At 41.9% G+C, this 12,176-nt stretch overlaps 1 protein-coding gene across 1 annotated transcript in view; it reads left to right on the top strand.

Moving 5' to 3' along the window:
- Positions 1-12,176, top strand: part of AMMECR1 (AMMECR nuclear protein 1) — a gene marked incomplete at its 5' end in the record, with an annotated part of 85,449 nt that overhangs the window by 24,701 nt on the left and 48,572 nt on the right. The window contains one exon of the mRNA XM_083372352.1: positions 3,666-3,776. Within this exon, the coding sequence (XP_083228478.1) occupies positions 3,666-3,776 (111 nt within the window). The remainder of the gene's footprint in view (positions 1-3,665; positions 3,777-12,176) is intronic.

Below are 12,176 nucleotides of genomic sequence, written 5' to 3'. Positions count from 1 at the left end.
TTAAATACTTCACTTCGCATGCAGCTATTAATACAGATTATTTTTTTGACTTACGACAGAAAAGCATGAATCGGTGAACATTTAAAGAATTGAGGTTTGTTTTAGATACGTGATGATTAAGTTGATGGTTAATAACACTAATTATTATTATTTTTTTAACGCTGGTAGTGTCTGCTGCCTTCTAAGAAATCAAGTGAAAATTAGAAATTTAGCAGAGCAGGACACTTACTTACAGCATTAAATGTGCTCATACACAGGCGATTCTTCCATCTGGGTTCCACATGTAGCAGGAAGATTGATTTCATGGCATAAATAGACTCCTGGATGCCTTTCTTTCTTAAAAGAAATGTTTTCCATATTCAGCTTCATTTTACAAAAACCGGAAACCATCCTTTGAACTAGAGGTGGAAGATGCTACACATATGGAAGAATGGTTGGTGACAGATTTTGCTGAAATAGAGATTAACTTCTTTGGTTAGAGAAAAGACATTATCTACATTTATGGCAGGCGCAAAGAATCAGAGCCAAAGGTTAAGTGGCATTTCAGAAGATTTATTGCTCAAGCCTCTACACAATCTAGTCAACTAAAGTTAGATGCAAAATTGGCACCAGATAAGGATCAAAAGAAGTCAAGAGGGCTTGGGATTGGACCACTTGTGGCAATGTAAGGACTTATGACTTGTTTAACTTCGTTCCCCAACTCTTGCCTGCTCTCCTCCTACAATTTATTGGTGACTGGAAGCCTCTTATGGATATTTTTCATAAATATAAAAACTTGAGATTTATGGTCCTGATGATTAGATAGGATAAATTATAGAAAGGCAGACAAAATGATAAAAGCCTAGTAAGACCACACCTGGAATACCGCAGCCAATTTTGGTCACCATATCACAAAAAAGATGTTGAAAGTTTGGAAAAAATTCAGAGAAGAGCAACTGAGATGATCAAAGGCCTGGAGACTAAAACAAACGAAGAACAGCTGCGGAACTTGGGTTTGGCTAGTCTAAAGAAAAGAAGAAATAGGGGAGACATGATAGCAGTGCTCCAGTATCTGAGGGGCTGCCACAAGGAAGAGGGGGCCAGGTTGTTCACCAAAGCACCAGAAGGAAGGACGAGAAATGATGGTTGGAAACTGATCAAAGAGAGAAGCAACCTAGAATTAAGGAGAAAGTTGCTAACAGTGAGGACAATCAACCAGTGGAACAGCTTGCCACAAGAAATCATGGGCACTCCATCACTAGAGATTTTTAAGAAGAGACTTTACATTCACCTGTCTGAGATTGTATAGGTTCTCATTCTATTCTATTCTGTTCTGTTCTATATTCTGTTCTGTTCTATATTCTATTCTGTTCTGTTCTGTTCTATTCTTAGAGAGGTTAAGAGATATTTCTACTTAAAGCTGTTGTGAAAAATATCGGAAACTATCTTTTTTCTTCAACTATTTTTCTTGCACTGTTTGCTTTTTCTTTGATTTCTTTTTCTTCTGTCTTCTTTACATTTTAGTTGTTCATTTTTATCTTGTTTAAAAGTATTAACACAAAGCACATACCAAAGGAACTAAGGCTTTGGGTGCTAAGCTCAGCTCGGAACGTGGAAGGAGAATGGAAGTGTTGTATTGTAACCTGTGATTCTTTGGATGAAGCTTGGAAACTATGATGACATCACCGGCAGAAACCAGTATATGATAGCTTGACCCAAGCTCTGAGTTTTTCCAAGTTCAGCTTGGAAGTAGTTGTCATTTCTCATCTCAGAAAAAGTTTTATTTTAATCAAGGAGATTAAAAAGTGTACCTTGGAAGGAATCCACCCGTAGCATTTGTGCACAGTCCATCTCCAGTTCATTTCTCCCTTGAGGACTGACAAAACATCTCTCTTGCTTTATTGGCTTTGCAGATTAAAAAGTGCCTGTGATAACAGAAACACCTAACCTTTTTGTGCTGCTAGGCCTAATTACTCCTAAATGCCATAGTCACAAATACCACCTGTCCCTACTACTACTTCATCATCATCTGTGTGATCCTCGTATATTGCAGTTCATTTATGGCAAAGACTTGATACCATTTTAGTAAAGTGCATCGCACATGGATGACACTCTTAAATGATCAAGTTTATTTATTACCAGCAGTTCTCTCGCAGCAGGAAACTTGAAAATTAGCAGCTTAAACAGATTAAATTACCCTATAATTATCTACAGTAGTTTCTCAGTGTGGAAACTTACTGTGGCCTGCTAAATAGAGCCTCATTGGCTGCGTTTGCGGTCTTGGCTTCTTTCATCATCTTCTCTGAGCAAAAGTTGGTCAAGACAGGTCTGCCTGCTTACTGCTAATTGATCTCTTGCTCTACTGTTCTGTAACTAGAGGGTCAGTCCAGTGGTGGGATTCAGCCAGTTCGCACCACTTCAGCAGAACCGGTCGCTAATTTTTTTCTTGCCCAGGCCCAGAATGGACTTCTGGAAGTGGCATCCACACAGAGAACCGGTTGTTCCCCTGTTTGAATCCCACCACTGGGTCAGTCATATATCGTTCTACCCGTCTCTAGGACAGTGATGGCAAACCTTTTAGAGACCGAGTGCCCAAACTGCAACCCAAAACCCACTTATATATTGCCGGGTGGGCGTGGCTGCGGTGGTAACGGCAGACTGGGTGGGACTAAAAAGTTCAATCAATCAATTCCAACTTTGCGAGATCTTTTTTTTTCCCCGCGAGAAGTTGAAATTGATTGATTGATTGAACTTTTTTTTTTCTTCACACGGTGGCAGAGGCCTAAAGCGAAAAGGTTTTATGAAACCCAGTGAAGGCCTAGGACTGGGGCGACGGCCCACAGAGAGGGCTTTGCATGCCACCTGTGGCACACGTGCCATAGGTTCGCCACCACGGCTCTAGGAGAGTAACAGCAATGGTCATGCTGGCTGAGGAATTCTGGCAGTTGAAGTCCACAAGTCATAAAAGGGCCAAGTTTGAAGACCCCTGCACTAAACCAAACTAAAGTTCAATTCACTCTCTTTTTGACGTCCAATTTATCTGTGACAAACTATATTGCTGTAATTTTGAACTGTCAAATAATCCAATGTTATAGCATACTTTAATTTTCTATGCCTAATATTGTGGGGGTTTAACGTGAGAAAGAGTGTTTCATTCTTTTTATAATACCCTGCCCAAAAAGCAATCGAAAAAGAAGCAGTACTCCAATAAAGCTAGTAAGATAAACTCTATAAAACAGCCAGTAAATTCCACACCTACCTTCACCAGTGGTGTTACCTAGTCTGCTGATGAAACGTCTTCAGGAAGACTAGCAAGTTTACAAAGCACCAAGAAAAAATATTCTAAAGCAGGCGTTCCCAACCCCCGGTCCATGAACCGGTACCGGGGCCGCAGCATGCCAGTAACCGGTTCGCACAAACAAGCAAAACCCCATACACGGGCTGAAGGCAGCACACAAAACCAGGCCCCCCTCCGGTCCGCAGAAAAACCTCTCCATGTTAGCGGTCTCTGGTGCCCAAAAGGTTGGGGACTTCTGTTCTAAAGAGTTTAGAAAAAGGTGCACGCAGCCAACATTTAAGAGATATTTTGGTAATGGAGGCAAACACCATTTTACAGGCAGAGTTTGATTCTCCAGGATGGCTAGCACCCTGGTCATTCTTCTTTTTTTCTTTCTCTCATTTCACAGCCCGCTCTTCGTAACGTGGAAGATTGGTCGAGATAAAAGGTTGCGTGGATGTATAGGTACCTTTTCTGCCATGAACCTGCATTCAGGACTCAGGGAGTACACGCTAACTAGGTAAGACTTCGTCTGTTGCTCTCTTCACTTTGAAGAGAGTTGCAATTTATTACCAATTACATTACTAAATTGGCCCACTGGAATTGTTGAGCTTCTGCTCTCCACTAAGATTTTTTTTCCCCTATCCCGAATCTCCCCACTTCCTTTTTATTTCCTTTCCCAACTGGCATCTTGGTATGCTGTCTAGGATTTGGAAGCACCTGGGCCCTTTGCCAGATCATTCGGTCCATTATTTTTTTTTTATTAACGGTCACAGACCAGCAAACTTGCCGGGTCATTTTTGAATAATTCCTCACAGTTTTCTTTCAAATTTAGAAACCCCATTTTTTCTGTCGCCGGAAGTCTCTTGGGCATTGGAAACTATGCCCTTATTTTAGAATGTTTTACTTCTGAACTAAGTACAAAGCCTGGTGGCCAAATTCCTGTTGAGCAGTGGTGACGTTTGGTCTGTTTCAGGCCAAGCCTTTTGTGACACTTGGCCTGTTTTGTATGCATAAGCCACGTTTGAAAAGTGTGTCCTTTTGCTTAGCTAGTGGACCGTGAGCTGTAAGTTTTAACGGCACCTTAATTAAAATTGGCTGGCTCGGTGGGGGATATAGAAAGACGGAACATTTTGAAATGAAATGCAAAATGAAAGAATTGCTCCGTGGCTGAGCTAGGATGCTTCCCGTTCTCAGGCTAAATTAATTCTTTGAATAAGGACATTAGGAGTGGAGGTCCAGAGCTCTGAAGACAGAGTATGAAGCCCGGAAAACATTCCAGTCAATTGTTATCCAGTACTTGGAGATAAGAGCTTTCATTCTTGAAAGTATCCGTGGAGATACTTAGTCCTCGAGGTCACAGTGGTCCCGAAGGTGCTTTTTCAAGAGGCAACTGGACTTCCTTTGTTTTCCTTGGAAGACGTTTCGCTTCTCCTCCGAGAAGCTTCTTCAGCTTAGAGCGTGAAAAAGCACCTTTGGGGCATTCTTAATAGATCTAGAACAGGGGTAGGCAACCATGGCTCTTTTATGACTCGTGGACTTCAACTCCCAGAATTCCTGAGCCAGCATGGCTCAGCATGGAAACCTCTCCATTTCTCCTCAGCATGGCTGGCTCAGGAATTCTGGGAGTTGAAGTCCACAAATCATAAAAAAGCCAAGGTTGCCTACCCCTGATCTAGAGTATATAGGTCTAATATTGACTCCTTGAAGTTAAAAATACTTCATGTTTCCAATAATAGGGGCTTGCTGGATTTAATGTTAATACCTCGTACTCTTGATAATAATTTTAGCCATGATAAGTAGGTGCTAATCTGCCACCAGGTATCACAAGAAAAATACATGTGCATGTGTCACATGGTATTTTTTTATTATTTTTTATTATTTTATTTTATTTTAGCTTTGGACTCATAAAACAAATACAGATTATCCTTGACTTGCAATCAAAATTGAGGCCAAAATTTCCACCGCTAAGCAAGGCAGTTTGTTAAGGAATTTTGCCCCCATTTTATGACTTCTCTTGCCACAGTTGTTAAGTGAATCGCTGCAGTTGTTAAATTAGTGGCACAGTTGTGAAGTGAATCTGGCCTCCCCATTGACTTTGCTTGTCAGAAGGTCGCGAAAGGTGATGACGTGACCCTGGGACGCTGCGACCATCATAAATATGAACCAGTTGCCAAGCGCCCAAATGTTGATCACGTGACCGGGGGGGATGCGGCAATGGTGGTAAGTGTGAAAAATGGTCATAACTCACTTTTTCAGTGCCCTTGTAACTTTGAGCGGTCACTAAATGAACTCTTGTAAGTTGAAGACTGCCTGTACACATTTGAGCATGGTGTTTTTTTCCTCTCATTCTGCATTATGGAGTGAGATTAGGAATCCAACCGAACCGTGAAGAGAGCAGTTGTCACCAAGGGGAAGTAGTAATATTTGAAATTCACTGCATGGTTTTGCTCACACCGTGGTTGCAATTTAGGTACATGCAATGGTAAGCTGGAATTTAGAATTGCATGAATTAAAGAAGGAAGCCAGGCAAAGCCTTTGTCATTTATATATGAGTGAGTGATTGTTGTTTTAAAAAGCTCTGCGGACTTCTCAAAAAAACCCCCAAAATTTGCTTTTTAAAAAACATAATTCCACACACACACACACACAAGTTTGAACCAGAATCTGCTGGTTTATTCCTTCTGGTACGTGAGCTTTGACTCTTGCTGGCAAATTTCTTCTCATTCGTATAACTAAATTCCCTGCCATTCTGTGCAAACATTTATTTTGATAGGTTGGTTTTCCGATATGAAATTTAAAAAAAAAAAAGTTTTAACTCTGGGATGCTACATTAATAGCAAGTATAAAAGACAACTTTTCCCTTCTTCCAATAATGTAAAGAATAGTACTATTTTAATCCAGTGCAAAATTTGGATCTTCAGAATATTATGGTCAAGACCAGTATGTGTTTATGGAAAGTAACATGAATAGGCTGGTGATATATTTTTTTTTCAGGTGTGAACACTTCTAGATCAGAGTTCTAATTGCTTCAAATTTAGGTGTTAAAGAACAAGTAGATAATAATTTCCGTTCAGTGAAATGGACAATTCTTGGTTATTTGTTTATTTAAAGAGGAGATGTTACAACTCACTAGGTAAGGAACTCCAAACCAGGAAATCAACTCCATGGGAAGGCTGGAACTACTTTTATTGAGATTGGCTATAATTAACAGAATCTTGCCAGTCTGAATGTGCTTTATTTCTTCCTCCTCCTTACATAACTAGCAAATTAGGGAGATGTCTGTCTAACCCAGGGGTGGGGAACTTTGGCGCTTTTATGACTTGTGAACTTCAATACCCAGAATTCCTGAACCAGCCAAGCTGATTCAGGAATTCTGGGAGTTGAAGTCCACAAGAGCCAAGGTTGCCTACCTCTGGTCTAACCCATAGATGAATGTTATTTGGGCATCCTGGACTTAAATAATGATTTAGGCCCTTTGCTAGGCAACAGCACCTGCATACTTCAGTCAAAATCATCTTGCTCACTCTCTACATACAGGTAAATCCTTGACTTACGACCACAATTTAGCCCAACACTTATGTTGCTAAGCGAGAAATTTGTTAAGTGAATTTTGCCCCATTTTATGACCTTTCTTGCCACAATTGTTAAGTGAATCATTGCAGTTGTGAGGTTGGTAACATGGTTGTTAAGTGAATCTGGCTTCCCCCATTGACTTTGCTTGATGGAAGGTCGCAAAAGGGGATCACGTGAGCCCCGGGACACTGCGACCGTCATAACTGTGAGCCAGATTTTGATCATGTGACCATGGGGATGCTGCAGTGGTCATAATTATGAAAAATGGCCGTCAGTTGCTTTTTCAGTGCCGTCGTAACTTTGAACGGTCACTAAATAAACTGTTGTAAGTTGAGGAACACCTGTATTTAAGAAGCAAAATATTCCATTGAATGGGAAATTATGAACATAGCAAAGCCTGTTGTTGTTGTTAGCTGCGAAGTCGTGTCCGACCCATCGCGACCCCATGGACAACGTTCCTCCAGGCCTTCCTGTCCTCTACCATCTTCTGGAGTCCCTTTGAGCTCAGGCCTCCTGCTTCAGTGACTCCATCCAGCCACCTCATTCTCTGTCGTCCCATTCTTCTCTTGCCCTCAACGTTTCCCAGCATGAGGCTCTTCTCCAGTGAGTCCTTCCTTCTCATTAGGCGGCCAAAGTATTTGAGTTTCAACTTCAGGATCTGGCCTTCTAAAGAGCAGTCAGGGTTGATCTCCTCTAGGACTGACCGGTTTGATCGCCTTGCAGTCCAAGGGACTCGCAGGAGTCTTCTCCAGCACCGTAGTTCAAAGGCCTCAATTCTTTGGCGCTCAGCCTTTCTTATGGTCCAACTTTCACAGCCATACATTGCAACTGGGAAGACCATAGCCTTGACTATACGCACTTTTGTTGACAGGGTGATGTCTCTGCTTTTTAGTGTGCTGTCTAGATTTGCCATGGCTTTCCTCCCCAGGAGCAAGCGTCTTTTAATTTCTTGGCTGCAATTCCCATCTGCGGTGATCTTGGAGCCCAGGAAAATAAAATCTGTCACTACCTCCATTTCTTCCCCATCTATTTGCCAGGAATTGAGAGGGCCGGATGCCATGATCTTGTTTTTCTTAATGTTTGATCGCCTTGCAGTCCAAGGGACTCGCAGGACTATAGCAAAAGATACCTCCCTGTTTCACATCAAAAACTAATTCTGCTCTAATAATTGCAAGCAAGGAAGCCTAGCATTTTAAAAAGTAGTATTCGTTTCATAACAAAATTGGTTTCAAAGTGCATCTTGCTTTTAAGTAGACACACTTAAAAGACTTTGCTAAGTGTTGTCCCAGTGCAAGATTATATTGTAAGTTTACATCCACCACTTGCTTCGTTGCTGTCAGGTGTGTTATGAGCCAATTGTCAATTAAAAGATTGGGCAGTGCTAAAAGCCTAACAACAGCAAGAAACTCTTCGTCCATAAATTGATCAACTCAGTTTGCTTGGAACCAGATTTTACAAGCATGAAATCATATGTATATATATATAAAAGCTAATAGAACAATAGTGGTCTTTAAACAGGAAACAATTCTCTTGGGTTCCTGTGCATAACTTTAGCCTGTGCATAGTTGTTACCTGTTTTCTCATTTCTCTCTAGACCAAGGCTTTTCAGCCTTGGCCTCTTTAAGAAACGTGGACGTCAAGCCCCCAGAATTGTCACAGGATTGTAGATGAGGAGCAGGTTGGGTTCTCAAAGATGATAGAGGTTGTGGGGATCAGATCTCCTTCAGCCACCATTCAAGGCAGGAATCCCAGTTTCCATGCTCTTTTATCGCCTGCCATTTTTCTCCTCCTTTGAGGAAGAAAGAACCAGGGTAGACAGGCGGGGAAGTAGGCTTCCTTTGATTTGCTGTGGGATCTTAATTTTCTCCTTAGGCAACCAGGGTTACTAATGCCAAGAAATCATCTCGTAAAGGAAATCGATATTCTGCCACCATTGTCCATTAATTTATGAATTTAAGGAGCAAGAGCCTCAGAAGAAAGCTGCCTTCTTTGCTAATGAGATCCCACCCTGGCCCACTTTGCCAAGTAGAACCATGGTTTGTGACCACCTTGTGGTTCCCTTGAGAAGTTGCAGTCCACCTCTACATCACGCTAACTTCCATTATTGTGAAGTGTTGCTTAACCCGATTTCCTATCACAGGGGAATGGTTGACTTAGCAACCACTCCTTTGGCGACGGTGTCAAGTTACAAGAGCACCGGAAAAAAGGAACCTATGACGGTTTTTCACACTTGCAATCCTTACAGCATCCCCATGGTCATGTGATCGAAATTCAAACACTCGGCAACCGGCCTGTGTTTATGACGGCCGCAGCCTCCCAGGGTCACGTGATCGACTTTTGTGACCTTCTGACCAAGCAAAGTCAATGAGGAGGCCAGAGTCACTTAACAACCAGGTTACTAACTTAACAGCTGCAGGGATTCACTTAACAAGGGTGGCAGAACTCACTGAGCAACTGTCTCACTTAGCAACGGAAATTTTGGGCTGAGTTGTGGTCGTACGTTAAGGACTACCGGTGTTTCTTTTCCAAAAATCTTAGTGGAAATGACCCATTTTCTTACGACCCCCTTTAATTAAGGTCTGGAGAACAGGATCTTTCGGCAAGGGTTGTGGAATCACAATCTAATCCAGGGCTCTTCAAACCTGGCCCTTTTCTGACTTGTGGACTTCAACTCCCAGCATTGCTGGCTGAGGAATTCTGGGAGTTGAAGTCCACGAGTCATAAAAGGGCCAAGTTTGAAGAGCCCTGATCTAATCCTCAGTGCTTTTTTTGTAAAAGAAAAAGGTGCCGGAACTCACACATGTCATACAACCCGCCTTGCCTACCCTACAAGGTTCCATCCAAAAAAGGTGCCGGAACTCCGTTCTGAGCGTTCTATGAGAAAAAAAGCCCTGGATACTCTTATTTGCTTCTCTGCAAGGTGTACTTCTCTCAGCCTGTGTTTTTCTCAGTTTGTTAGTTTGAGACCAGTGCAACCTCCCGGTTTGTGCATCACTTTAAGCAGGAATGCCGACTTCAGGAACCACAATATAGGTGCAGCACTCCCCCCCCCCTTCTTTGTGACTTCTGCTTGGGTGAGTCAGCAACACACCATGTGTGGAAAACTGCTGCAACATTTCGACCTTGCAGCTTTGGGTTTATTGCAGTATTTCCCAAACGTGGGCAAAAAGTGGTTTTTCTTTGGGTAACAACGCACAAATTCATTACCCAATCACAACAGGGACATTGAAATGGATGTATAGTGCTTTATCTCTATCTCAACTTTCCGATAAGTGGTTTTGAGAGGAACATTTGGGAGATATTGGCTTATAGCATAATAAGTCTGAAAAACAATCCTAAGCCCCTTTCTTCAGTGCAACTTTGAACAGTCACTAAACAAATGGTTATAAGCCGAGGACTACTTGTATATTCCTAGCTATTTACTCATTTGATCTTTCTTTGTCCTCCCTGCAAGAGCTTTTCTGCTGGAAGGTTTGAAGGAGACTGAAAGAAAATATTTTTCCCAAAGGTTCCCTTGGGATTTGAAATTTTCATTGTGCCTTGAATCTGCATCTGCCCTTAATCCCCATGAGACAGTAGCAACTCCAGTTTTCCTTTAATTAGGCATGCTAAGTCATGCTATATATTAAACGTTATGCTGGCGTGTGCATGTGTTTGATCTTTTATGTTGCAAAGCCTTTTTGTGTTGTTCAATTTGTCCGGTGCCTAGAAAGAAATTGTGTTACCGAACGTTTGAAGAAACCCCATGTCACAACCAGTGGATAAAAAGCTGCACGCAGCGGCCTAAAATTCTGCACATTTGTGACTTTGTAAAACTAGGATTCCTAGCTTAAAGTGATGCGCAAATGTACTTCATTTGGGTAACTGACATTTAAAGGAGTAAGATCTCTTCCATTTTTGACCATTTTATTTTAGCATGTTTTTTATTAAAGTCCTGTAGCTCAGAAGCTGGTCATTTTTGTGAACAGCTGAGAATGACAGAGGAGATATGACCTGCTTCAACACTATGGAATGGAAACAACAGTTGTTTTACTCTGTTATGAATCCCTATGCAGAAAACCTTGGGTGATTTCTCCTCCACCTACAAAGAGATCTGAATTAAGGAGCACGGATGATCTGTCAGAATGATTTCCCAGTGTGAGATATTTTTATCCTTAACTTTGATACTATTGGATTAATGACTCAAAAGCCGAAGGATTAGAGAGTAAGGGTCCAGTTTTTCCAACGGTTCTGCTTCATAAACCGACCTGTTGTTGCCACCTTTTTGAAGATGCTTCTGCTTTTTTGAGAGATTGTGTCTCGAGGTTTACATGGACTGCAGGCATTGGAGTTTCTGAAGTCCAGAAATCCAAAATCGTGACTTAGCATAGCTTCAGCTGACAGAACTGAAAACCATCTCATGTCTTTGTTCATGTCGGAAAGGAAGATCTGGGGAAAGTCTTAATTTTTGCACACAAGTACAGGTGGTCCTCAATTTATAACCGGTCACTCAGCTGATTGAAGATAACAATGGACCCCCAAAAGATGATACAGGTAGTCCTCTACTTACGACCACAATTTATGACCACAATTGACCCCAAAATTTATGTTGCTAAGCGAGAAGTCTGTTAATGTGAGTTTTGCCCCATTTTATGACCTTTGTTGCCACATTTTTTAATTGACTTACTGCAGTTGTTAGTTAGTGACACGGTTGTTAAGTGAATCTGGTTTCCCCATTGACTATGCTTGTCAGCAGGTCGCAAAAGGGGATCACGTGACACCCCCCCCCAGGGACACTGCGACCGTCTTAAATATGAGTCAGTTGCCAAGTGCCTGAACTTTGAACCCATGACCACAGGGACGCTGCAGCATTCGTAAGTGTGAAAAATGGTCATAAATCACTTAGATTTGGGCCGTGATAAGTTTGAACACTAAATGGAACCGTTGTAAGTCAAGCACTGCCTGTACTTATGACACAGACTTAAAAGTCCTGGTGGCTGCTCCCCCTCACCTTGAGGTCATGTGATTTCATTTTGGTTGCCTGGCAACCAGCCTTCCTGTACGGCCATTTACCTGGCCACAATTTACCAGTATTTACTTCCAGGTTCTTGGGGTGGGGGGAAAGCCCATTGTGGACAATGGATTCCCTTGAAGGCCATCATGATTCACTTAACAGCTGCCGCAAAAAAGTCATAAAATTGGATCACTCCGATGATAACCTGCTTAACGACCAGCACAATGAATTCCGGCTCAATTACAGTCGTAAATCGAGGACTACCTATATATATATCATGTGAAGAAGAAAATCTCTCTCTCTCTCTCTCTCTCTCTCTCTCTCTCTCTCTCTTCCATGTTCCATGAGCAT

This window comes from Vipera ursinii (assembly GCF_947247035.1).
Source record: "Vipera ursinii genome assembly, chromosome: 12".
NCBI lineage: Eukaryota > Metazoa > Chordata > Lepidosauria > Squamata > Viperidae > Vipera > Vipera ursinii.
The sequence above is the reverse complement of the archived record's forward strand: the minus strand, read 5'-3'. Positions and strand labels throughout refer to the sequence as shown.